Source organism: Orbicella franksi, chromosome 6 (assembly GCF_964199315.1).
Source record: "Orbicella franksi chromosome 6, jaOrbFran1.1, whole genome shotgun sequence".
Classification (NCBI taxonomy): domain Eukaryota; kingdom Metazoa; phylum Cnidaria; class Anthozoa; order Scleractinia; family Merulinidae; genus Orbicella; species Orbicella franksi.
In genome coordinates, this window is record NC_138150.1 from 1627501 (window position 1) to 1653723 (window position 26223).

General features: G+C 39.1%; 4 protein-coding genes and 1 pseudogene across 8 annotated transcripts in view; 1 reads left to right on the plus strand and 4 right to left on the minus strand.

The window, feature by feature from the left end:
• The window catches only part of LOC145489486 (ubiquitin thioesterase OTU1 pseudogene), a 3860-nt pseudogene extending 1785 nt beyond the window's left edge, over nt 1-2075 (plus strand). Inside the window, exons 1-3 of the transcript XR_014049600.1 lie at nt 1-48; nt 1275-1488; nt 1947-2075. The exon at nt 1-48 is cut by the window's left edge and continues 1785 nt beyond it. The product of XR_014049600.1 is annotated as a ubiquitin thioesterase OTU1 pseudogene (transcript). The remainder of the gene's footprint in view (nt 49-1274; nt 1489-1946) is intronic.
• A 1046-nt stretch (nt 2076-3121) lies between these two features.
• LOC145489853 (polycystin-1-like protein 2) lies at nt 3122-7448 on the minus strand. Of its 3 annotated transcripts, none has more exons than XM_081468914.1 (4): nt 5042-5533; nt 4457-4616; nt 3741-3843; nt 3122-3239 (listed from the first exon to the last, which is right to left on the minus strand). In XM_081468914.1, the coding sequence occupies exons 1-4, from the start codon at nt 5433-5435 to the stop codon at nt 3141-3143; spliced, it is 756 nt and encodes a 251-aa protein (XP_081325040.1). In that variant the 5' UTR covers nt 5436-5533; the 3' UTR covers nt 3122-3140. The 3 variants fall into 3 exon arrangements, with proteins under 3 accessions (XP_081325040.1, XP_081325041.1, XP_081325039.1); XM_081468915.1 differs by adding an exon at nt 6865-7448 and having other exon boundaries at nt 3157-3843; nt 5042-5305; XM_081468913.1 differs by having other exon boundaries at nt 3157-3843.
• Nucleotides 7449-7994: 546 nt separating this feature from the next.
• LOC145489852 (hatching enzyme 1.2-like) lies at nt 7995-12984 on the minus strand. Of its 2 annotated transcripts, XM_081468910.1 has the most exons (8): nt 12183-12984; nt 11318-11482; nt 10951-11068; nt 10196-10377; nt 9667-9900; nt 9401-9557; nt 9177-9279; nt 7995-8725 (listed from the first exon to the last, which is right to left on the minus strand). In XM_081468910.1, the coding sequence occupies exons 1-8, from the start codon at nt 12241-12243 to the stop codon at nt 8627-8629; spliced, it is 1119 nt and encodes a 372-aa protein (XP_081325036.1). In that variant the 5' UTR covers nt 12244-12984; the 3' UTR covers nt 7995-8626. The 2 variants fall into 2 exon arrangements, with proteins under 2 accessions (XP_081325036.1, XP_081325037.1); XM_081468911.1 differs by lacking the exon at nt 9177-9279.
• Nucleotides 12985-15471: 2487 nt separating this feature from the next.
• Nucleotides 15472-21517, minus strand: LOC145489487 (uncharacterized). The gene is made up of 7 exons (XM_081468468.1): nt 21411-21517; nt 20745-20805; nt 20313-20408; nt 19421-19480; nt 18210-18391; nt 15803-17553; nt 15472-15559 (listed from the first exon to the last, which is right to left on the minus strand). Exons 1-6 carry the CDS (start codon nt 21515-21517, stop codon nt 16254-16256), a joined length of 1806 nt encoding a protein of 601 aa, XP_081324594.1. The 3' UTR covers nt 15472-15559; nt 15803-16253.
• A 1509-nt stretch (nt 21518-23026) lies between these two features.
• LOC145490087 (uncharacterized) lies at nt 23027-25912 on the minus strand. The gene is made up of 2 exons (XM_081469193.1): nt 25494-25912; nt 23027-24699 (listed from the first exon to the last, which is right to left on the minus strand). Exons 1-2 carry the CDS (start codon nt 25754-25756, stop codon nt 24513-24515), a joined length of 450 nt encoding a protein of 149 aa, XP_081325319.1. The 5' UTR covers nt 25757-25912; the 3' UTR covers nt 23027-24512.
• Nucleotides 25913-26223: the final 311 nt, after the last annotated feature.

Below are 26223 nucleotides of genomic sequence, written 5' to 3' on the forward strand. Positions count from 1 at the left end.
AACAAAATTCTTGACTGTGATTGGTTCTCCGTGCACCTATTTGTCGTGTAATAGGCAGGTGATCACATGGGTTTCTGATTACAGGTATCTAATTACGACTTTTTGTAATTCAATACCTGTAATTGGATACTCTGAGATTTGTACGTCAACTAGTGTACCTTAATGGCTTCCTTCTTCAAGAATCATTGGAATGTTTCCTACAGTTTTTTAAAACTTATAGAAAGTGCAGCAGACTTTTTCACTGAAAAGAAGTTCTCCAAAGACTTTTTTTCATTTTGAAATATGTTATTAATACAATTAATAATTTTAATTGGACCTTTTGTCGTACAATTAAGGGAGTAATCACGCTCCCAATTTCAAATCGGCCTCACACTTTGCATTCATCTGATTTTGAAATTGCAAAATTTAATACAAAAAAATAATAATGATGATAATAATGAAATAATAAATTAATCAATCGATCAATACAGGTCCAGCTTGCATTCATGTTTTACATAAGAATTTATTAGTATGGTTGGAATTTTAATCAGCTTTATGTATAAAGTGATTTCAAGGTGGCGATACATGTATAAACAATAGCCTCCATTTGGTGCGAAAATATGTACGGATATTTGTCCGCGGACATTACAGTGTTATGAGAAGTGAGCAGTTTTCCAAGAGCATGGCTCAAGGAAAACTGTGAGCTTTGAGGAACACATAATGTCCAAGGACAAATATGCGAGCATATTTCTGCACCAAATGGAAGCTATTGTGTTTATTATCCTTCAAACATTATTCGCAATTCATGCAGTTTTGAAAATTGGCGAATATCTGGGTATTCCCCAGTTTTAGCTTTAGAATATTAAGTCACGTGATGCATTTAGACCAATCATGCATGAGCAAAAATGATGGATTAAAAATGGGATTATTTTTGTGCATTAGAGGAGAACTTATTTTCCAAAGGAGCAAGAGTTCATTCTTTGGGAACACCAATATGGCCTCCATGACTACATGGGAACCTAAACCAACTCAAATTTAAGTTTAAAAAGTATCAAATTCGTCCAAGCAAAGCCACACCCCATAGCTACTGGATGCAGACTTCTATCTCCATCTTGAAGGGAGCCCTAATTGGTCTTCAGTGCCAGTTTGATCCTCTTAATTTTTTAAAGATACATTTTCAATGTAATAGTTGTGGTTATGTTCACCATTTTGGCAAAAGGTTCTACGAGCTTAATGTAGGGAGAGTGCAGGAAAAGGCATAATCGGTGGGGTTTTCATTATATTTACTAACTTAATTACAGTTAATTTTGTCAGTAGAGCCGCCTTTATTTACAGGAGAGGGTAGCGGCTCCAGTAGCTGTGTATATCTGATATATGACGGCATCCATTATGATCCCCTGGCTGTACAAAGCTCTGATAAATTCAGCAGTGCCGCTACAGACTGTGTTTCCTGTTGACGATGACATGCGACTGGCGGAAGGTCTTGAAATAGCTGCAGATGCCAAACAGGTTAGACTTCTAATAGCCTCGGCCAGTTATTACAAATTCAGGGTGAATTTCAAGTGACAAACCAGCTTAGAGTAGTTTTATACTTGTTATGATTTTGCAATGGGGTGTTGTAAATTCAAAGAAGGTTACAACATGTTCTGAGACTGACCAATCGGAGTTAACATGTTTCTTGTTAGCCAGTCAGGTGCAGAAATAGAGCCAGGACGTGGTTATTCCCGTGTTTGGCACTGGTTACGCGTTCCCCGGCGCCCCTGCGCTCGTCAACGGCTGAACATTTTCCCGTGATCAGCACCAGCCACGCGTTTTCTCGCGTTTGAAACCTCAAGATTTGATTGGTGATTAGTGTAGATTCATTTGCAGTGATTAACTCTGTGATTACTTGATTGGTTATTTTTCAAGACCGTAAATTATTCGCATCAGCTACATTTCTCTTCTAATCTCCAACTTTTCTGTTCCAGAAACGTCACTTCACAAACCTGTCGCAGTTCACTATCCGCTGCCTTGTTTGCGGCACACCGCTGACCGGGCAGCAAGCGGCCCAAGATGATGCCGTTTCGACTGGTCACACAAATTTTGGAGAAGTATGAAGTGTGACGCCATTGGTTGTGAACTCTGGCCGGCTTTCGTCTTATGGAAGGTGTGTGATGGGTTGAAAGGCTGGGACAAATGTATACTTTCGTGTACTGAAATGCAAAGATATCTGGCAGAATGTGACAGAAGTCAAGTGTCGGCCGACGTATTCTTTTTCCTGCATCGCGCGGGGGCTAAATAAATCAATTCGCGCGCGATATCCTGCCAGCCACGCAGGCTGAGCGTGCTACTTAAACTGCGTGCGCACGAGAAATGAACGCAGTCCTCAGAGTGACGAGCAATTTGATGTCAAGCTCGTTAAACAATTACGAAGAAAGGGGCAACCATTACTCATTGAAGAATTTGTACTCTTACGAAGTGCCGTAAGTTTGGCTGAAGAAACTAACTGAAATTAATACTATTTATTTTTATATGAAAAACAAAAACAGTGTTCCATATATTTTCTACTGGTAAACCGCTATTGATTAATTAAATTGGAGAGTCTATTTTGCTTACAATGAAATGTGTACTCATAGACTGTTTACTGGACACTCCATTCAGTTAGCAAAAAACTTGCACCTTAAAAGTGTTCGTTTCTGGGTGGATGAATCTGAGCCGAGGAGGGACGAGAAGAACTGCTCGGAATTAGCCAATGTGGTGACAGGATTACTTGCTCCAGTTTATGTCGTCTCTCTGTATGTGGCCAGCACGGTCGTGACTAAATGGATCGATATTCCATCACAAGGTGACCCGATAGCGTCTGACGTGCAGACATAAGCAGAGTTTCTTGTAGTCACGACCATCAACAAACGCGAGGAAATTCGACCATGTCACACCCAGTCGAAGAAACAGTTCTGCATTCACATTAATCCTGTTGAATTCAGACTAGAGAGTCACAGACGACGACTGCAAGCACATAGCAGTCTAATTTTTGCCCCAGTAAGTATATGTTATACGTAGTACAAACTTGATAGCATGCATTCGATTAACTGAAACTCCCATTTTTACCTACGCCTAGTGGCGAAAATGTTACAGCGAATTTTGATATTTTGACAAGACATTTAACTTCAGTCGTATACAGTTTAAATTGGCGGTAAAGTGACTTGATTTTCGTATCCTGCTAGTTCACAGCTACATGAGAAGGTCTGGACAGTGCCAAGCTTGAGATCACGCACCATCACCTACGAAAGAAAAGTAAAGACCAAGATTAAAATCAAAATTCTCCTTATTGTCTTCAACACTTGTATATTTCTCTTGTACCCATACGGAAAATTTAAGGTAGCTCTGAACTTTGTGCAACCGGTTGCATCTTATCATGCTTACCACAATTCGATAATAAGAAATGGGGGTCTCCGAGCTCGTTTTTGAGTTATAAGCGCTTAAAGATAAAATTTAGGGTGTTTTTAACGGCTGTATTGTTGTTATGGTAACTTATTATATACTTTTTTTTACCAATGATTGGGCATTTGTGTGATACATTATTGTAGCATTACTTGTTAAACAGTGGTAGTATTCATCCTTTAGTGTAGCTGTTAGAAAAGTGCTAAAAACTGTTGCCAGCCTCCTTAGGTTGAAGGCTCAAAGAGAAAAAGATGGAATGAAAAGAGGTGTGTTTTCGAGTGTGGCGGAGGGTTTAATATTTCGCACTGATTTGGCTCGAAGTTATTTATTTGATTGGGTACCTTGTCCAGATTCCAGTCTGGTAATATTCCTGTATTGTCGTGCTCAATTGTAATTCGATCCACTAGGCCAACAAACTTAGTCTTTATCAGGAACGAATCCACACTGAAAAAGAAAGAAAAAAAATCTTTTAAGATTAGAACCTCTTGATCGAGCTTTCGACATTTCGAGCCAAACACACTTGTCTTTGCAACGAAAGCATGAATTATAAGCCCTAAAGTCGACTTGCTTTCTAGAGCTACCCTCAGCATATAAAGGTGTTATTAAAAACAATCGAATGCAACAAGTGCTTCCAGCCGGGGGGGGGGGGTACTCCTATAAAAAAAAGGACGGGATGCTCGTAGTACCTTTTAGGGGTTAAAAACGCGGCTTCGGTACTTCTTGGGGTGTTCAGTCTCAAAACGTCCACTGGAGATATTGTGTTTTTTAGAATTGGTGCCTCTTAGTGGGGAAAAACATATCAAGCCACGCCCACAAAACAGGGTCTTGGTACCTCTTAGGGGTCTTTTTAAATTTCCGACAAGCACCCCTGCCCTTTCTATAAGGGAGTCCCCCCTGGGGTTCCAGTGACCCATATGTTAGCGGCTTAATACTGCATCACCAGTGTGAAGTCTCTCTAGTTGACTGTTCATCAATCTGAACGGATCTCTTGAATAGGAACAGATTACTATTTTACTCCTTAAACACAGAGAGAATTTAATGAATCATTAAATCTCACCGTCCTCTTGAAAATTCCTTGTCGTTGTGATTGGTGAGATGTAATTTTGCTGTGCTTTCTTCCAAGCCGTAAAGCATGCCGTAGATGTTGATATACACTCGGGATGTCGTTCCTGCTAGCTGCAAGTCAGCGGTGTACACGGTAATGTTAAAAAAGTTCTCTGCCAAAAACAAAACGATGTTGTGAAGATAACGAAAATCACAACTAACAAACCCATACCGTACGTTAGGTAACGAAGCCCTATTGTATTTGAGCGTAGACAGCGAAACGTAGGCTTTCAAAAACGCTGACCTTATTCACGTCGCGTGCGCATGTGCAAGTGCTCACATCAGCTTATTCGAACATTTTTGTGTGAACTGCGAAAACGGTACTGGCCGGTAGTGTGGACGGAAAGCGTTTTCGGCCGAAAGGACATCATCGAAAACGCATTAGTAAGGACGGGACCTTCTTTCCTGATCTTCCTTTTGGAACTTTTTATTTTTTTCTGCTGACAGGACGAGTCGAGAGGGACGCTTACTTGATAAGCAGTTTGTCTACAACCTACAGTTAAGTCAACATATTTCAGAGCTGTTTCAACAGTCATACCTTCATTTGATGGGCAACCTTCCGCCATAATAGCTCGTAAAACAGACTCAGCCCTTGCAAGCTTCGCCTCCATTGACAAGCTTGAGTATGCTTCGCTTTTCGGAGGCGAACGATCTCTGTTGTGCAATGAATTGCTATCTCCACTGAGTATCTTTCCACGCGGTGCATTTTCTTCCAGAGTGTTTGAATCTTGTGGATCAATCAAGGAGTCTCTTCGCTCTACCTGTAATGACCGATGGGGTTTTCTTATCGGTGCGTCGTTACCTTCAAGAAATAAAGTTAAGTTTATAAAAGAAATAATTCTATTAAAAATATATAAAGGGATGATACGTTTTCTAATAATTATATTGAATACGGGACACAAACTACGGCCGCCGTTTCCAGCTTGTATCATCCTGAGATTGTTTCAGGTCAAAAGCAATATACGGTAACTTCGCTTTAAGGTCCAACTGGGAAAAACCGAAAATTAAAGTTCTCTTCAATTCTCAGTCATTATAGAGCTCGGTCAAAAGTGCATTGAAAGAGAGTACTCAATAGACGGAGTTGTCATCATATGTGCGTCAAAAGAGCGGACTTAACTGTATTGTTCACCCTTGTGGATATCAGAGCAGGCTTTAATTCTTAGAAAGCACACGTCAGGGTCTGTATATGAGAGGAAACGAGAAACCAAAACTCCTCAACCGAATCTCTGGAGACTCTCGTTTTTCTCAAATTAAGGGCATGATCTCCCGGTGTTCGGGAGGTCATGGGTTCGATTCCTGTCGAGGCCTCAGATTTTGTTTTTGTCCCACGCTCGTGTCATCGAGCTAAAAATTCACCATCTTTATTCACTTATCGTGCAAATTTTCTTTTAGTCTCCGGTTTGAGAGTTAGGCTTACGGCCTTATGTGCCACTTACAGGCACGAAGAGGATTATGTGCGTGTGGAGTGAAGAAAACACGTCTGATATTGGCCTAATCCTAAAACGATGTTCCAAGCCGACCGAAACCGTGTACTTTAACCTTCCCACCCCTCCCCCCGCCCTCCCCCACAATCTACACTTATTTGTGTGAGTGTTGAGAAGTATCCATGTGGAAAATCGACGCTACCGGGCATAAATTATAATAATTTGAAACTGAAAAATTTGGCGCCTGAAAATAATCTTCTCTAAATTGTTGTAAATGTTACGGCCGTATTTCTGAAGAATCTCGTACACAAAAATAATTATAATCGATGATGTGGAAAAGTTATGTTTCGTTGATTGGTCTTCAGAAGAAAGCAAGTGGTGATTAGGAAAACGTTGTCTAATGGGTCTCGAATCCGCATAGAAATGCATAAATTAATTATTTCGACAGTTTAAATTATAATTTGTTCACAGCAAATACATCTCTTCCTGCTGTTAACAAGAAAGAGAAATCACATGTTTTGATATCAATTCTTAACAAAGAAAAATCTAGCCAGGCTTTCGGTCTTGGAGTTAAATATTCGAGGGGGAGGCCAAAAGAAAGCCTGCTAGATTCAATAAAACTCACTGGAAAGCAAATATATCTTTTTAAACTAAACAACGCATTTGGATTAAAAATGGTTTATTTGAACTAGAGAATGCTCTTTTGAGGTGAACCTGGACTGAGGAGAAAATCCTGAATAAAATCATGTTTTCTGTTAAAATTGCACGAAAAACTTCGAGCTTGTTGAGAATTACAAACTTAATTATAAGTTAGTCCAGCTCAGCCCAGACTCCTTACATAGTTGACTATGTATACATAGGGAACTAGCTTGTAAATTAAAACAAACCGAGATGTTAGTGTGTAACTGTTAAATGCATAGCAAAGAATGTTTGATACCTTGATTATGTCCTGTAGCAGCTAAACTTGAGATCACAATTACCGCCAAAATACTGCCTCCCAAAAGTTTCTTCATGCTCCTCGTCCCGCTGAAACAACTGACTACACTTGATACTGTCAGTCAACTTCGATTGAAAATTATGGTGCCTCTGATCCTAGAAGAATCTTAATTTATACTTTTATGAAATGAAAAGTGTTCTCAGACATTCAAAGTTTTCTTTGCATCGTGCTCGATACCAAAGATGTGTTATTACACTCTGTCGTTGTTTAGTATTGATTATTTTGTAGAATAAGGCGGGAGATTTGGTTAACACGGATGACCGACTGTTTGTATATACTATGAAATTCAAACTCAACACTGATGCAAATTTTTCAGTTTAAGGTTGGCGGACCGTGAAATCTTGTGCTCCAGTGCGGAAACCTCGCAGCTCCCTAAGTCGAACACAGGAAACATGTAGCATTGAATAATTGATTAACATAAAACATTGTCTCACGACATGAAGCGAAATCAATAATGTTTTTCTTGGATTGCCAAGACATGTTTGTTAACAGTAGTGGACCTGAGAAGGAGGGGATCCGGGCTCTTTCGCTCACCCTACCTCTAATCGGGAAGGAAAAAAGGTGTCGCCGCTCTTCTGAGTTCCTTCATTTTCTCAAATAAGTTAAGGACTATCTTTCCACTGGCAATATAACAGCATAAAGTTTTTGTCTTCATTGCGCTGAAGAGATTTCCTCGCGCCGCGTGGCTATAGGGAAACAATTGTTTCATTCCGTTAGAAAAGTTTCCATCAAAAAGGGTAGACAGCGTGTTACTGAGCAATTTTGAGCTTGCTGAAAGGGAGATATGGCGCTAACTACACACATAAAGTTGAGTTCACAATGGGCCCTTTCCATGACCCAGTCACATGGTACATAATTAATCTACCATGCTGAGACGCAATTTACACAGGGGGACTTCCAAAACAAAGGAAAGTCACGGTGGACTGGAACGAGTTGCTTTGGTTTGTGAGTCTCACTGTGTTACTTGTGTCGCAGCATAGCTGATTTTGTGCCATTTGGCAAGATTGTGCAAAGGTACTGTTATGTCTTCATTGTATTTAGTTCAAATTCTTACAAAAACTTGGGTAAAATACATGAGGCTATGCCGTCATCATTGTCATCGTCATGACTCTTTTTTACGCGGCTATTTTCTCCTTAGAGAAAGAAATGAAGCTGCAGATCGATGCAAAAGTTTACGATGTGGTTAGACTTCTCGCGCGTAAGTAAAACCAATCGGAGACATCGCTCGGATCCGTGAAGTGTTACGTCTTCGTTATCAAATGTTATTGCTGGAATCTCCGACAGCCTGTCTGGCAGATGTGATATATTGGCAATATTAAGTGTGACTGCGAACAAGAAACGTCCATTTCTCAACCAACTTAATACCTTTTGAATCACATTAAAGGAGAGTGAAAGTATAAGAATGAGGAAAAATAACTTGCAAAAAAACTCTCTTGCGTTTATTACGCAAATTTAATTTAACTCTTGAGCGAATTAGACATTTTCCGACTTGCCTTAATTGTTACCTCTCTTTTTTTATAACGATCACGAGTCCTGGTGCATATCCGATGGAACTGATGACTTGATTTGCAATGCAATAAACGTGCAAGAAATCTCATTTCCTTAAGAAAGGTTGTGGACCAAGGCACGCTTTGAAGCAGAGGTAAGCACAACTCAGAAATGGTTTATTTCAGTGGTGGTCATGACCCAAGAGTAACATGAGTTAGAAACGTTTCAGTGTCTTGGTGTTAAGACTTCCACTTAGCCAGCAGTGACACGAGAAAGAAACATCAACTCGTCTCTTGTAATTCTGAACCTGAACCTACAAAAAAAGAGAACCATTTTCTTATGTTAATTAGGATTACCACCATAATCTGGCCAGAAACTGAGCAGAAAGTGAATGCAACCTTTAAAAAAACTGTTAATTTTTTGAACAAACTGTTAGCTCTGGCAATTCAGTACGCATCCTTCATCAAACTTAAATAAATAAGGGGATTATAAGTTAAGTTAACTTATACATATGGGAGCAGGATATATATCACCTAAAACAAACAAATAAACTTCACAATAAAAATAAATGTCTTTGTAAATTTCTTGGCGAGATGAACTCAAAATGGCAATTCATCTTACGCTACACGTAAATGGATTTTCAAACTTTAGCTTTTTGCATTGAACTGGTAGAACATAAGTATATTAAAAATGACATGCGTGAGCGGCAAATAGGCTCACGGGTTTGTGTACAGTACAGTACGTGCAAATACTCATATCTATACCTTGTTCAGATACCAGCTTCCCGTATATCCTCCATCGCTGAGTCTGATCGTAAGTTTGATCAGTTTTCCCAAGTTTGGTGAAATAACGTTAAAGGTATCCACACTGAAAACAAAAGTACGAACAAGAAAAAGGAATAACCGATCTGGTAACCGTTACATAGTACTTCTTGCTGTTCATATAAAAGCCAAGAAGCCTACGAAGCCCACTTCAGGTACGAACTCACCTTCCCATCTCAAAAGCATCCTTCTTTCCCGCCAATTCTACCTCTCCTGAGTTTCGCGCCTGTCCATTTTTTTGCCCGAATAGTTCTACAAACACTCTAGCATCTGTTCCAGCTAGATATTTGTTTCCTGTGTACACTGTGACCTTGTAGTTATCAACTGCAAAACAAGTCATTATCAAAGGATTCGAAATAAATTCAAATTATCTTCTATCGTAACAAAATGTCACACAATTCTGTCTACACGCATTGCGTGCCCTTGTGAGTACCTTGTTTGAGCGCCTCGGGACAGTTGTACAGCAGGTTAATCTGCAAGACATCTACAGCAGATAACGAGTTAACATTCCCCAGTTGCATGCTGGGATCAGATATTGCCTGGATCGTATCTGCCCCGTTCTTGCTGAACTCTTTGTTAGAGTAGTGCATGATGGACTGGAAGTCGTATGGTTGACCAAGGGTTGTAACTTCACCGCGTTTGCGGATTTCAAACTCTTGCAAGTGGTCTAAAGTAAATAAGATAGAAAGGGTACAAAAAGCTAAGCTGTCTTCAAGATTTATTGGCTTTCAAGGCTGGGGCTTAACTTTGGTTTTCCATAGCATAAAGCGAAGTAGACGAAAAGATTGGCATGCTAAACTTCGCTCCGTTCTAATGTCAGTTTGTCATTCGAGAAATAGACCGGCATTCTGCATTTAGCAATTTCAATGTTGACTAAAATTCCTTTCTCAGAGCAAATCCCTGCGCCATATTTAATCTACGGTTAAGAGTTTTGGTTTAATTCTTAAATATACATGAATTACCACTTTTAATGTTATTCCATAAAATCTTGACAAACTTGTCTCGATCTGGTCTGGTGTGCTCGTGGAAAAACCCCAGCGCGTGCATGAGCTCGTGAGTCACGTGACCTCTGTTCTTGCAGCCTCTTCCCATCGACAGCAGCTGTTTCCCGCCTTTTTTGCCGATGTATGATTGACATACGCTACTGTAAAGAATAAGAGAAAAAGAACTTCTCAAAAAGCGTCAGTCGAATTAAGATTACATTTCATCATCACACTACTAAAACAGCGGACCGGTAAATTTTCTACGGCTCTCAGTCAATTTCTGTAACCAGGTTTGCTCAGGACCTACACTGAGAAAATATTGGCCTCTCCCGTTGGATCACCCCTTAGTATTTTCTGTACGAGCCTTGCTATGCTAAAAAAACGTTCAAATGTTTTTGTTTATAGAGGCCAATGCGCTTAGCTCCACCCAGCTGGTTCATAGGCATACCACTTAAACTGTAAGAAACAAATATATTAACTAAACATGATAGGCCAGTTGGCTATTTACAAGCATGACCGAGGAGTTGAACCGGGGTCTATCGCAACTCTAGCTTAGTGGCCAGAGCGGGACTTGAACCCGCGACCTCCTGATTCCAAGCAAGTCGGTCGCCCTAACCACTCGGCTACGCTGCCTCCTCAACCAGTGCTTTCGAAGCCTGGAAATGATATGCCCCCATGTTACACTCCACGAGTTTAGTCAGCATATAGACAAAAAGACAATTCTCGTATCTTACTTGCTGTCTTCGTAGAACTCGATGTAGTCTTCCTGATCTTGGCGCTCCACAAATCTAATACAGGTGTGTTTTGCGATGACGTCTGCTGCTTCTCGAATGGTTTGTTTGTCGCCACTGCCTGAAGAGCCAAACGACCTCAACTTATAACTAACATTATTGAAAAAAAACAGACGTGTTACACTTCGTGTGTACTTATACAACGTAGCGCAAACATGAAAGAAGCACACGACCACACAAGAGACCCTGTTATTAAGATCTTCACAAGCGGCACGGTAAGACCCATGCAGTTAATGCAGATGGTATGGTGATATGGCAGCCATCTCACCGACTCGATTCTCATTTATGACAGAGGAAAGTTTGTGCTCACCAAGTCCTGAGAACCAGCCCCCAGTCCTGACCGTGTAAGGGATGATGACATTAGTCACCTCTCTATTTTCGTTGTAGGTTGCTGGCCAAAGATGACCACGATAGAGCAAAGCCGCTCGTTTATGTTTGCGCAAAATTCTGGGCAACTGCTGCGTCTGTTCTGAGACTACAAGGGAAGAGATACAAATTAAACTTGTTAGGTCACTGTTACTGTGTGCATGGACATCTTGCGTGCTTCGTGTACATCACGCGCGAGCGATTTTTTTTTTTTTTTACATGAGTTCGTGTATTAATATGCGAGCAATATTACGAGCAACTCTTTTAAGTGTTTAGTTTTAGAATTTGACGATGCATGAAGACAATCTTCCACGAATGATGATTTTTTTTTTATGTACATGTATACTGTACTCCTTAACTGTCTGCTTCACAGTATTATATTTCAATTTGGATTAACGGATTTTAAAACAAAAACTAGTTGAAACTGTACTATCACAAGAGCATAACTTAACACTGTTGCTATTTAACAAGATATGTTTGTATTAATAAATGAGAAATCTACATTAGAAACATAGAATGTGACAAATGAACTCTACGCGCGTATAATGTGTGTTTGGTCAACTGTGAAACGTTTCAAATTTACATGATTCTCCAATATTTTTAACTCAGTAATTAGGAGTAAAATGCTAACAGATCTACTTTCAAGCCACGGCTAAATGTAAACACGCCGATACTTTAGAGATGGTGGCTGCTTCAAAAAGAACAAGGCAGATCATTTAGCGACAATGAACTCTGTGATTCGATGCTAATTTCTGAAAAGCCCGCCATAAATTATATTCTCATGTGGCATTGCTTACACAGTCATTTACCTGAATAACATGTTGTATGCAGCACTACAGCAAACCCGATATAAAGCCCTGTGAGCTTCATTTGGGAATTTTTCTTCCTTAGCAGCCGTAAAGTCGGAAGATTTCGAAGTTCACTTCAAATCTAGTAATGCCCGCTCGTTGAATACTGATGTGACGCTCGCAATGTTGCCCGAAATAGTACGACCGTTGTAATTACAAACGGAATCAATTCTTTTGAAATGATGACCTAAATGTAAATATGCCGTTGTGCAGATAATTTAACAGCCAGGGAGGGAAGGGTCGGGTGACTAGGGACGCTCAAACGAGAGAGAAGTCGTTGGGTTTGGTAATAACGGGACGTTTAATGGTCTTTAATGGCATTCGATTGTTCAAGTTGTTGTGCTGTTCTTTTCTTTCTTTGTTTCCTTTCTGGGCTTCTTCAGGCAAGTTTATGTTTCCTCTTCCTTTCTAGTATGAATCCTTATTGTATTCACTATTTGACTTTTCCCTTAGTTTCCCTAGCTTTTCAATTTTAGCCGGTTAATGTTGAATATATGCATATACTGCTCCTCCCAGTTTCCGACTACTGCCGAGCACTGTTTCGTTGTCTGAACTGTGCGTAACGATTTGATTACCGCGCGCTCGGCAGTAGTCGGAAGCTGGGAGGAGCCGCCGAACATTCGATTGACGGTAGCGAAAAACGCATTTGTCGGTTGAGCTTTGAGTTTTAGCGGTCCGCATGTTATTGAAAGGCGCAGTACAAACGTTCTGCAAAGCCTGAACTGAAAGAGGTATTTTATCAATACACATACAACATAACAGTAAAGTTTTATTTACAAGAAAAGTTATGTAGTAGTTAACAGTATTTTTTCTTCGAACAACTTAAGTTTAAGTATTACAATTTGACAATGCTGTTAACGCAAAGATAGGAACAGAAAACGGCAAGCAGTTACAATTCACAACGATATAAAAGTGACTGAAATAAAATGAATTAACGTTCATAAAATAGTAAAAACATTGTCGCATCCAAGAAAAAAGAAGGTAACAACAAGAGAAAATGCCTCAATAACTTTTAATCAAAATCATAGCTGCGTGCCAACTGTCTGTCACTGGATTGATTCAAACGTCAACGCTGACATCAGTTCATTCATGAACAAAAGTCACGCATGCATTCAAATGCACGCACTTTGCATGACTGTCTCCGTTTGACTCGCTGCTAGGTAAATTGAAAAAAATAACATGCAAGATATATATCAAAATAGCAAAAAAAAAAAAAAATGCCTGGAACAGGAAAGTGCAAAATTGCTTTTAAAAAAAAGTCTAATGTCGTAAATTGCAAAATACCTAGAAATGCCAAAACCTAGCTGCTAAAATTGCTAAAAACCTAGCCAAATGCAAAAACCTAGCGGCTAAAACTGCCAAAATTGCTAAAAACCTAGTTGCTAAAACTGTGAAAATTGCTAAAAACCTAGCAATGCAAAAACCTAGCTGCTAAAACTGCCAAAGTTGCTGAAAAACCTAGCTGCTAAAACTGCCAAAATTGCTGAAAAACCTAGCTGCTAAAACTGCCAAAATTGCCAAAAACCTAGCCGAATGCAAAAAACCCTAGCAAGCTGCCAAGGCTGCTAAAAACCTGGAAATGCAAAAATTTAGCCGGCAGAATGAAAAGCAAAAAGAAAGCAAAAAAAAAAAAAAAGCAGAGCGAGAGAGAGAGAAAAGAGAAGCTGAGAAATTTACATAGCAACAAGACAAACGAATCAAGTCACGCGAAGTGGTAACATGAACGCTTGCGTGACTTTACTTCAAGAATGATCCTATATCGGCGCATCTGATTGGATAAAAAGGTAACCAACAGGTTGAAACACGTGCAGTATGACGTCACATTAGATCTTGCTACACTACCTCACAGACAGGAGGGATACAATCCATTGCAATGGTCGCTTTTTTTGTTACAGTGCTATTACACTGTTATCAAGACTAACTTTGGAAAAAAGAGTTTTGGTAAAAACGTAAAAAAAACTGCGAAAGTAAAATATATTGTTCCTGGATTAGTTGTAGCTTCATGTTATAAACAGTTGGCCTTTTCTAAAAAGCTCCTATAAAAACTGCAATAAATCTGAAATTTGAAGTGTTTTAAGTTGCGTATTATTTTACAGCGTATTTCATTTTGAACCATTTTGTTTTCAAAAAGAATATCTCAAATATTTACAAAGAAACTGATAAGCGATCAGCGATTTCTTAAATAACAAGAGAACAGTTGGCTTTTTCTAAAAAAGCTCCTTTACAAACTGCAATAAATCTGAAATTTTGAAGTGGTTTAAGTTACGTACTATTTTACAGCGTATTTCATGTTGAACCATTTTGTTTTCAAAAAGAATATCTCAAATATTTACAATGAAACTGATAAGCCGATTTCCTCAATAACGAGAGAACTGGACCTAAAATCAAAAGAGAAGGAATACATAAGTTTAGCAAGACAGTATTGACTCATTTTTGATAAAAAAAAAAACCTTTAAAGTTTTACTTAATAATTATTTTAGCTACAGTTTGAGCCATATTGTGAATAAACTGCAGAGTTACTGGGCTTACAACTCAAAACACTTCGAGTTGAAATCCGCGAAGGAAAGTATCTTTTTTAAAACCCATCAGGAAAAACATTAATTGAATGCCGTAAAAAAAAGTTCCTCAACATTTCTAGCAAGATATAAACCGCGTACCTATCTCACTACCAGTCTCCCGTCACAAGCTCAGTGCTAAGAGCATCCGGCCGGTGGGTGGAAAGGTATGGGTTCGAATTTCATGTCCCTATCGATATCTCTCACCTTAAAACTTGAATCCAGTTGGACAATTATTCATTTCATTTTTTCTTGCAAGGGCAACAAGGGCATCAATAAGTTTTTGTTCACAGGCCTTGTGCTGATCTGTTTTACGCCAGCCTGCAAAGAAACAACAAAACATCGTTAACCTATTACGACTAATTCTCCTTAAAATCTATCAATGTTGATTGTCCTGAGTGACAACAAGATTAGAAATAAAAATAGTCTAGTGAATAGTCATGTGTTACCTTCAAGTTCAAACAGGAACATGAGTTCCTGCCTAATCCCAGTAATACATTCTTGTAAATTCTCTTCTCTGCTTCTAAAATCAAAGTTAAAACCTTTTACTATGAAAACAAAAAACTATAGATAGCCCACCATCTATTTTACCACCAATGAGATCTGTAATCTATCCAAGATTTGCTAGGAAGGAATATAAATTAAATAAAAATAGAGTTATAAAACAAAAAATATTTTTTACTTACATCAGTTCAAGATCTCGTTTCCTTCTGATAAGTTCAGCCCTGCATTTGCTGACCCAGACCCAGTCTTGAGTTAGGCCCTCGAGTTCATCCTCACATCCTGGAAAAAAAATCAATTCTAAAAACGTCTTCACGAGCCAAGTGGACGCCACTGGAAGAACTTGTGAAGGTTTCTGTAGCATGAAGAGACTTGCTACTCCCCCTGAATGGGATATTGGTCTACCACCCCCCCCCCCTTTCCACCCAATGCTCCCTGCAACAGTTTGAAAGAGGTCCTTAGGAATTCATTGGTACTCATCCATACATCTGGATAGAGACAGATACTAGGAGTTAAGATACTAACCTTTGGTTTTATTTGCCCCCTGGATTTCCTTTTCGAGTTTGGTGCTGACTTTCTCCAAAGAAGTTATCTCGTGTTGGAGGAGAAAAGTCTCTTCTCGTATATACACAGAGAGTTCTGGGCAATGCTGACTGATCGGTGAAACAGTCTGAAATGCAAAGAATGAAAAGAAATGCTTGCAGCAAATTTTCAGGGGAGGAGCTTATTATCTGGGGGAGGGCTTATAACGGGGAAAAAATTGAGTTACTTTCCAACATTTTTGCCATTCGATTGGAAGTAATACATGTTCTGCACGAAAAACTGTAGGTAAATCCAGATACAGGATATCTTGGACTCAAACCGCAGCTGCAAAGTAAGTTACGCCTAGCATGCCATGACGTACAAACGTTACATAATGGTGGGTTTAAAATCGAAAGAAGGTGGTCTTTCTTTTCAGTTAATTCTAAATATACAACTATCGAATTTTTTCCGGGGGAAGGAAAAAAAGTGATTTTGATTCAGACGGAAGTTCGTGTAACTCTTTAAATACCTCGCGTTCATGCTGGTTCTTTTGGATGGGATTTGAAGACTCGACGTCTTTCACTACAATGCCTTCTTCAGGTACAGCACTATGAACTACAGTCAGAGAACAAGCCGCCTCGCTGGGTGTTAACGCCTCAGGGTCAGAAGCATCAGGAGTACTTTCCTCTTGGTTGAGAGGTACTTCCTTTTTAGAGGGAGAAGCCTCCGCGGATGGAATGGAGCTGGCCTCAACATTGGAGAGGCCATCACTAAGAGAAGGTGCCTGTCCAGGAGTGTTGCAATGACCATCATCTCCCTCCTGTTGTTTTGACGATTCCTCCAGATCAACTGGATCATAAGACTTTGTCCTCTTGAGAACGGCCTCGTCCTGAACGTGTTGTTTTTGCGACATGACAGTGCCTACTCGCAAGTCACCACCATTGTTGACAGAAATTCTGACACCAGAAGCGCAGATGCCGCTATGGTATCCCTCCTTTGGCTTTGACGATTCCTTGCCCTTGGTTCTTTTCAGCGTTTTACCAGCAAAAGGGACATGACGCTTTGCTTTCTTTAGGACAGGCTCATTCTGAACAAGTGGCTTCTTCAATGGGACAGTGGTGCCTCGGTCGTCATCTCTGCTATCATTCTTTGAGATGTTGGGGTCGCCGTTTTTCGTCAAGTTATTGTTTCGATCAGCCTCATCAAGATTCTTGTTCATACATTCTCCATCACTCAACTTAGCATCTTTCACAGTTGTCTCCTTGCTGAGATCGGATGCATTCTCCGATGACAAAGAACTCTCCATGTCATCGGGCTCTTTTTCACCGACAGCATCAAACTCCTTGGGATACTTAGCAGCTTCCTCATAATTATTTGATGCCCTCTCCTCAGTTTGGCTCAATGAGCTTTTCACTTCTTTGACCTCACAGTTTGGTTGACTTGCTGGAGGGAGCTGAGATGGGTGTGGTTCTGGTGAAGCAGACTGAGATGCAGCATGAAGAGGTTGAGGGTGGAATGGGGCTTTGCTATCAACCTTCCTCTGTCCTGTAATGTTGCTGTGGCTACAAGAGGCAGCCTCTTGAGAATCACAGGCTGCAGTGTCTGACACTGGAGCTTTGTGTCCAGATGTCTTCTCTGAGCTGCTCTTAGAACCTTGACCGTGCCTTTTCCTCGCCTTCTGTATTGATTTCTTCTTCTCTAGCTCTGCTATAGCATCATTCATGATCTCATCAAAGATTTCCTTATCAGTGCGACTGCAATAAACACAAAGGGGAAGAGTGATCGAGTGAGTGATTGGGTAAGCATGTAGTTAATTTTTTAGGTGTGAGGTCCTTGATAAGTGAATTTAAAAGAAACAAAATCCATTAGACGAATTAAGGGACTGGCTGACTGACGGATGATTGGCTGGAAAGATAGACAGGATATCTTAAGGTAGATGCCCAGGGGGGTACCCCCTGAAAAATTGGGTGGGGTGTGTGGCCCGCATCCCAAAACCCTTTCCCTATTTATGACCAAAAATCGCGATTTTCCCTGCCCTACATATATTGATAGCAATGAAAAAGTTCTAAAACACACACCCAATTCAAGACTAGAGTGCAAAAACCATACCCTATTTTTAAAAGACCAAAACGGCCAAAATCGATACCCTATTTATGACCAAAACAGCTGAAAAACCTATCATACCCTCCGGGGCCACACATACCTATTAAGTTCATATAAGGGAGTACCCTCCGCTGAGGGTAGATGGGTACCTTTAGGTCTCTACAAAATTGTAACAGCACAAGCGTTTACTGTGCAAGCTTAAATTGTGTAGAACATGCAGCTCCATCAAATAACAATTAAGCTGACATCAGTTCTCAAGATATTACAGTGAATAATTCTGAAATTCATGCAAATGAGAATAACTCACTGAGGGATGCCGTCCTCCAATATAACAGATGACAAAGTGAACTCCAATGAACCTGACAGAACAGATTTTTTCACTGGTTTCAGTGTAACAGTAATATCATGACTTGTTGGTTCTTCCATTATGTACTCTGAAATGTCCAGAGATCCAACTGCAATGACCTTCCGTTTACCAGAAGGAGAGACCTTGTGAATTGAAACAAAGAAAACAAATCCATCAGAAATTTGAAATTTCCTTTATTTTAAAAATCATTTCCTATCCTAAACTGTGTAAAAGAAATATAAGTAAGACTCTAGTTAACAGATTACAAGGATAAGTGGGGTAATGGTCACTGTGCTTGGACTTTGAACCATGAAGTCTTCTTCAGGGGCATAGCCAGGATTTTTCAAAGGGGGGGGGGGATCACACTGTGTCAAAGTGAGGGTACTCACCAGATTGCCATGTCATTTTTGCCAACTGTTGTAGGTTGTTTACTACAAAAAAGCTTACATAAGGGAGTCACAGGCACCCCAGGACCCCCCTAGCTACAACCCTGTTCTTGCCAAGGTCAGTATGTAACTAATACTGTGGAGCTACACAAAAATGAGTCCATTTGATTGGTAGGTTTATAGCAGCCAATTAGCTGTAGCACCTCCTGAGAATAGTGATTCTAAGTGGTAGGGGGAACTAGACACAGACTAAGGCCTGAGACTAACTTTTTTAAACACTAGCCTACTTGCTTGTGAAAATTATGTCAAATCATAGTTAATAGAGGGGAATGGTTATGAAACCTGACAAAGTTCTTTGTTGTTTTTTTGGTCTTGACCATGCCCAAAACACAATAGTTGTTTACTCCATACTGAGGAACTAACCAATAGAAACATGTTGGTTACATAATTCATCCATAGTGTATGAGCTCAAAACAAAACTCTTCAAGGCTTTGGAATTGGAGAGGTGAAATTATTATTAAATTTAACATTTTCACCATTTGTTATTCCTGTTGTGTTCAGCTTTTGCAAATAACTTGCAAATAATTTGCAAAAAATGCAAACTATGCCAATTGTGATCAAGTACCATAAGAAATAGTTGTTTCTCACTATTCATAGAGGCTAGAAGAAACTCGAAAATACCAGCCATTTAACTGAGTCTTAACTAAGCTGTTAGTGGTTGGATAAAGTTAGTTTCTAGGCTTGCAAACTCAGATATTTCATGTAATAAAATGTACATCAACTTACATTTTGGACCAATATTTGCCATGGTTTGTCCTGATATTGGTATAGCTCTTTTTCAGAGTTCTAAAAATATGAAAAAACACATTATTTAGTTGATTTTGATATGACACAAGCAAATACTGTGTTATAATTTATGCAAAACAGCAATGTCTGTACATATTGTACATAGTCTTATCCTGAAATATCAAAATAGAAAGTGAAATATTATCACAACTGACTGTGCCATGATGCAAAAACAAGATACTGGGTAAACAAGATGGTTCACCTTATCAAAAGTAAGATAATTATCAAGACGAAAGGAACCTATTCAATGACATCTTAATATAATTCAAGGCACAACATTTTCTGTTCATCATAAATTATTAATAATAATAATAATAATAGTAATAATAACAGTTGAATTTGGAACAAGAGTAAAACCTCAGGGAGAAACATCAATCAAAAAGCATTCAATGACAAAAAATAAACAATTACAAAGTTGAACAACACCTGTCCATGCAGGTCTTGTAGGGAGTGCATTAATTTTCATGCCAGGACAAAATTAAAATAGCTTAAAATTAGTAAAGCTGTAATTTTTTTGTCTTTAAAGTACTTCACTTATTACAAATTGCTACCTAATATAGTCTCTCTCAACCTCAAAACAAATTAAAAAGGAGGGTAAAGTAAACAAACACTTGTGCCAGGATCTCACGCGCAAAATACTCATTCACTTCATTATTAATTTAAATCTTAAGCATGGAAGATTTGGTCAAGGAAGGTTTTTAAGAACTTAGTTGTATCTGGACCAATTTACAAAAAATTTGTCAATTGTGTCTTAACATCAAGTTTACACGGCAGTTCAAATTAAGATTCCTTTCTTTTAAGTGATTACATTAATAATTAAGTTCGTATTTACCTTGAACAAAGTCAAGTTGGTTATCACCGGATCAGGTTCCGGCCAGACTATTATGCCGCTGTAAGGGTTTTTGAAACCGCCCTGCCATGGCACCGGCTGAAAAAAGAAATTAATATTTCATTGATTAGTTGAAAGAGCGTTCGAGTTTAAGCTTACAATCCACTTGCGGACCAACGTGCATTAAACCGGGCGTCTGTAAAAAACGAAATGGCGAAATGACGAAATGGAATGTGGTTAACCTACATTGAGAGCTAACCACCTTCAAGTCAGTGATATTTTGGCTATAAACGTGAATGCTATTTTGAGCTGACCGGAGCGCTATTTAGGCTAACCGGAACGCCATTTCCTAACCGTAACAACATTTCGTCATTTGGCCACAGCAGCCTGAAAACACGAATGGTACAACAGTAACTTACATACGACCAAGCTTACCTTTGTACGGGACAATTTCCGATTTTCCTTATTCCAAACTATCGCAAGTTTGCAGGGATGCCTGGTAAACAAACACATAAGTTAGAACTAATGAATAAACTTGCATTGATTTTCATTTTGGAATAGCATGGCATCGCGCCCTTCCGCCATATTGTATTTTCTCTGCGAGGCCTGGTAACGAGAGACAAACTGATACTCTCCGATCTCACCCTACAGTAACTTGCTTTGTTTCTACTAATAAGTTTAAAACAAAATTTTTTTCCAAAAGTAAACGTGAACGCTCGCCAGCACGAACTTTCTTTGTAGAGTCATATTCTCTAGCATATTGAATACTCTCTGTGATCCTGTGCATCTCGCGTAGTGCAATAGCAATAGTAGTGCAAGTAGTGCAATAGCAGAAAAATATTGACTAGTAAAACGCTTGTTTCGATGCGGCATTTGCGCGTAAAAAGTGCTACGAAAATTCACTTAAAATCACGTGCCTTACGCTTCGGATCCAATGGACCTGCAACTTGTTATTACATTTTCTGCTGTAATAGATTGTAGACTATTCGTCACCGTATCACAGTAGTCAAAGAACATCTTCACAGACTACCACCCTAGCAGGCCGTAATTGTGGACAAATTGAGAAAAAAAAGCTGAAAATCTTCTAATTGCACAACTTACCACTTTTCCTTCTGGCATTCCAAAACGAGCGCCGACGCAGATGCCGTGATTTGAAATTCGTCTTTCTTGGATCGTTTATTCCGCAATTTTTTCATAACCGAACTCATGATGAACTACGACAAAACTTTCAGATGAAATCTCAAGTTTTCTTTCCTTTCATTGTGATGTCATGTTACCATGATGACAACTGCTTTTAGTTTTCATGCGCGCGCTCAAGCTTGTTCTCTGAGTTTTGACTATTTCCGCTGGCACTGTGTAGTTGTCACAGTCGTCAAAGTCGTAGGCTTAAATTGAATATTATTCTAGAAAGGAAAACTAGTTCCAAACTTTATCCTGCACTAATTTAGTTGAGCATTTCGGCGCAGTGCAAAAAAAGATTATTGAGAGAATTAACTGAAAACTCTACCGTGAAACACAGGAAACGGCGTTCTTCGACAGGCTTGTTCAGAAATATTTGTGACCTTCCCTGCAATATTGTCAATGAGTCATAACTTCTGTCTGACCTGATCAAATAATTTCACGAGTGTAAAGTTTACTCCTTGAACAAATATGCACGAATTGCGTACCTACAGTATAGATGACGCCGAGGACCTGACGGCTTTGAAACAGGGAATCGCTTATTTGTAAACATGCTATTATAATAATATTCGTGAACAGGGAGGGCGGAGCCGGGAGATTGGGGCACTTAAGCCCCTAATTTTAAACAAAAAATACATAAAATAATAATTTTAAAAATATCTCCAGACCCCCTACAAGTTAGCACCTCTGGAGCTCGCCTGTAACCTCCCCACCCTCCCCCTCAATTTAAAATACGCTCCGCCTTCCCTGGTGAAGTGTAAAGAAAAAAAGGTGAAATACAAATGCTTGCTATCTTCTTGATTCTTGCATGGGCAATAGCAATGCATAACTTGCAAAAAGCCTCCGACGATTTTAACTTATTCCGGACAAGAATTTTAAGTGTCCGAGAATAAAAACCTTTAACCGAAATTTAAGTGTTCAAAATTCTAAGCGTCCGAAATATTTACAGTAGAGTATAAAACTTTAAGTCACCCTAAAGTTCTTAGTTTTCCTTATAGAGGGAACTCTAGAGCCTGCGAGCATGTGAGCCTGCGGTTTTGGTACTTCTTAGTATATTCTGCCTCAAATGGTCCACAGCCGGAGCTTTCGAGGTACCTTTTAGAGTATTGAGCCGAAAAAAAGTCAGATTCAGTTAATATAATATTTTAGAAATGGTACATCTTGGTACCAATTGTTACAAATATCCGAACATATTTTCGTACCAATTGGAGGCTTTTGTGTTTATTATCCTTCAAATCTTTTTCGCCGGACGCGCAGTTTTGAAAATTGTGGATTATTCTGGGATATTCCCCAGTTTTAGCTAAGGAATATTCAGTCACGTGACGTGTTTAGACCAATCGCGTGCGAGCGAAAATATTTGATGCATTATAAACACTGCACTGTGGTAGTGTTAAAGGAGCAGTCTCACCAAGATTTAGTGCTACTTGAACATCAAATGAAGGTGTTGGTATTAATTGGAAATCCACGAGTAGTTGCCTAACCTTGCTCAAATGCACCGTACTAGTCACGAAAGTTGTTTTCAACTATTGTAGCTACGGACAAGTAGGAAAGAAGTGATCTAAAACTTGGAAACATCGGGCCGACGTTTTCAAGTTTGACAATGTTATTTGGAGGAAAATCACTAAAAATCATTGATCTCTAAGCGATTGAGTTTATGCCTTTTTCGTCCTTTTAAGGTTACGTGTATTTTGTTGATGAGAGAGTGCATCCTCATAATTTTAGCATACTTTGCACAAAAACTTAGAAGACCTCTCGTGATACTGCCCCCCAAAGATGGTTTGTCAAAACCTTCTCCACAGACTAACCAGGCCTCAGCAAACTTGATGGTTTGAAAAAAAATTGGGGGTAAAAATTAATCTCCTAGAAAGGAGCGACGAAAACTATATAAAGACTTAACGATCTAAGGCTATGAGGGCCTTGCTTTTAGTCTGTCGATCTACTAAGGAGGTTTGACCAGGTTTGCTGAGGCCTGGTCAGGAGAAGGTTTTTGGAGAAGGTTTTGACACAGGCTTCTAATTCTCTGAATTCAACATGACCGGCAAGACATTTGGCGAGGCCATGTGATATGTGAGGTTCGTATTCTCCAGATCTCCCTATTGTGGACAAATGATATCCAAACCTAAAACAAGTGTGCAGAGCGCAGTAATCAGTTTAACTTTTACTGATGTTCTACGTTGATATCAGTACAAGCCTTTTTATGCGAAAAAAAAAAGTTATCTGTATTACCGACAGAGACAAACTGGTTATCAGAAACCTATCTCAAGTTAGCGTTGCGGCTACATGAGATGTTAAAAACTGATACTAAATGGTTGTTGTTTAAGTTAAAATAGGAACCAGGAACATCCAGGTACACTAAACCTGTTCTGTCTTCCTGACTACGTTTTTGAACCCAAGCATGCATCGTGTATCGACTGAGCAAAATTGTACTCCATTGAGGCCATATTAAACATCTTTTTCGCTAACCTTTTTATTTGAATTAAAGGGTCTGAGCCTAACAAACTATTTGTATTAATTGACTATAATGTGTTAATGAATTTTTCTTTAATTGGTTATATCTTAAAAATTCATTTTAAGCAGACTGGTCCTATAAAAAACGTCATACCAGGTAGGCTTAATTTTAAATAATTTTGCCTAGGACAGATAATGCCACCATATATATATGACATATGCGTGTCGATAGACCGCACCTTAAAGCTCCGCTCAAATTTAAGTGTCAGCACGGTGTTCGGCGAAGAATCACCGTCTGTAGTTAATAGGTCATTGCATGCGTCCTATCTTGACGATGATCTATGAACAAGTTATAATTCGATAGTACGATACAAACTTGCGACAATTCCTAAGTTATATCGCAAACTTTGCGAGACATGCATAGTTTGCAAACGAAAGCAGCTTGTAAAAATCTTAACATGAGCGTGCCCTTGTTGATGGGAACATGGCTTTTCTGTTCGAGGTAAGAATGACGCGGACTTTTATTAAAACGCTTCTTGGTGGGTCCGTTAGTTTGATCAGTCGCCATTTCCCGCATCAGTCCTGTGTTTTTCGTTTACCAATTTTGCGAATCCAGTTTTTGAACTTCTCGAACAACTTTTTGAACAGGCCTTTCTCCGCTTCCTCTTCTTCTTTCTCTTCTTCTTCTTCTTCTTCTTCAGCTTCGTCTGTGTCGTCATTTACCTTGTGCTGTTCGCTGGAGTCCCATTCACTATAATCCACACTATTGAACACGAATAAAGAAGCAACTTAGTGTTGAAGACGATGTCACTGAATCCTGCCATTTGAGATATTAAGTTCCGTGGCGACTCAGTGAAAGGCTGCTATATACATATTAATTACTCCAATGAAAATTGTAATAATTGTTTTGAAATTTAATAAAACTATTTCACAAAAAGATAGCTATTGTGAACTATGGCTGATCGGTCAATTTGGGCTGTTTTTTAATCCAAAAATGAATAAAAATCCTTAACGACGTATACTTTCTGGGGAGGTTTGTTTCAACACAAAGTGAAATGCAGATAACACAGAGTCGTCTGCGAAGCCAGATGTGTAGTTAATTCGATCTTTACAAATGCATGCTGACAATAACGAGAGACAATGCTGGCCGGAAAGCGACAGTTTCCAAGAAGCAAAATGCCCCTTGATAATAATAAATCCTTACAAACGTAAGTCAAATAGAAAACTCTAAAATTTTCATGGGAATGTGTCGAGTCCTGGCTACAAAATGACACAATTATTATTTGGAATTAGTCTTCTAAAACATAGATGATAATTTTATTTTTAAGTCAACAATTTGATGGATTTTTTCACACTTGTTTTTCCAGCTATAGACCAAACAAGCTCTGAAACAGACTAACCTCCTGTTTTGTCAGTGATAATACTGAAAATGTATAAAATTTCCTGTTTCACTTTATCTTTCAAGAGAAGTTGAAATAGATTGTATGATAATAGAAAAACTACACAAGGTCATAATTCCTTATGAATGGATTAGAACCATTTCAAAGAGCAATTTACCTCTTTCTTTTCTCAAATTCACCGTCATCCTGGGAGAAAAATAAATCGTCGTCAGAATTTTCCCCCTTGGCATCATCAAACTCTCTGTTTCCTTCCCTCTCCAGCCTTGTTTCTCGGTCGTCAAACCCATTGTCGTTTTCTTCAGCCAACCTTTCTTCGATCTTGAAGTCAAAACGTTTTTCATTCTCTTTCCCGACAGCAAAAATACGCCAAGAAGAAGAGAAGATTACAAAAAGCAATGCGGTTACAAACAGTTTTTCCATTTTTAAATTTCAGGCCAACTCCTGAAAATATTCGTGTGTAGGTACGAGGAAAGAAAGTGCGATATTCGGAAATAATTCAACCGCTTTTTATACTTCCTGTTATACGTGGCTTCGTCTTTGAGCAATTAAATACGAAATCGGTCCTTACATGCACGGAATCAAATACGACTGACATCAAAAACACAAAAGATTATTATTAATTGATGGCTGCCTTCGTATATTTCTCTGGCGCCATTGGAGATCAGTTGCGGTTTAAATTCGGGGGCGTATGCTGAAACAATGTGTAAACCAGCGATTGCTCATTGTACAGTCAACATATGTCTTCTTTAGAACGTTCAATAGTTTTTGAATTGTTTTGAAGTTTTAATTGTATATAGTTTTTGACAAATTGAGCTCTTTCGTGGACGTCATCATTAGATAATAGCATTTTTTTTCTGCCCGTGGTCATTGCACATGCCCAGTATCAT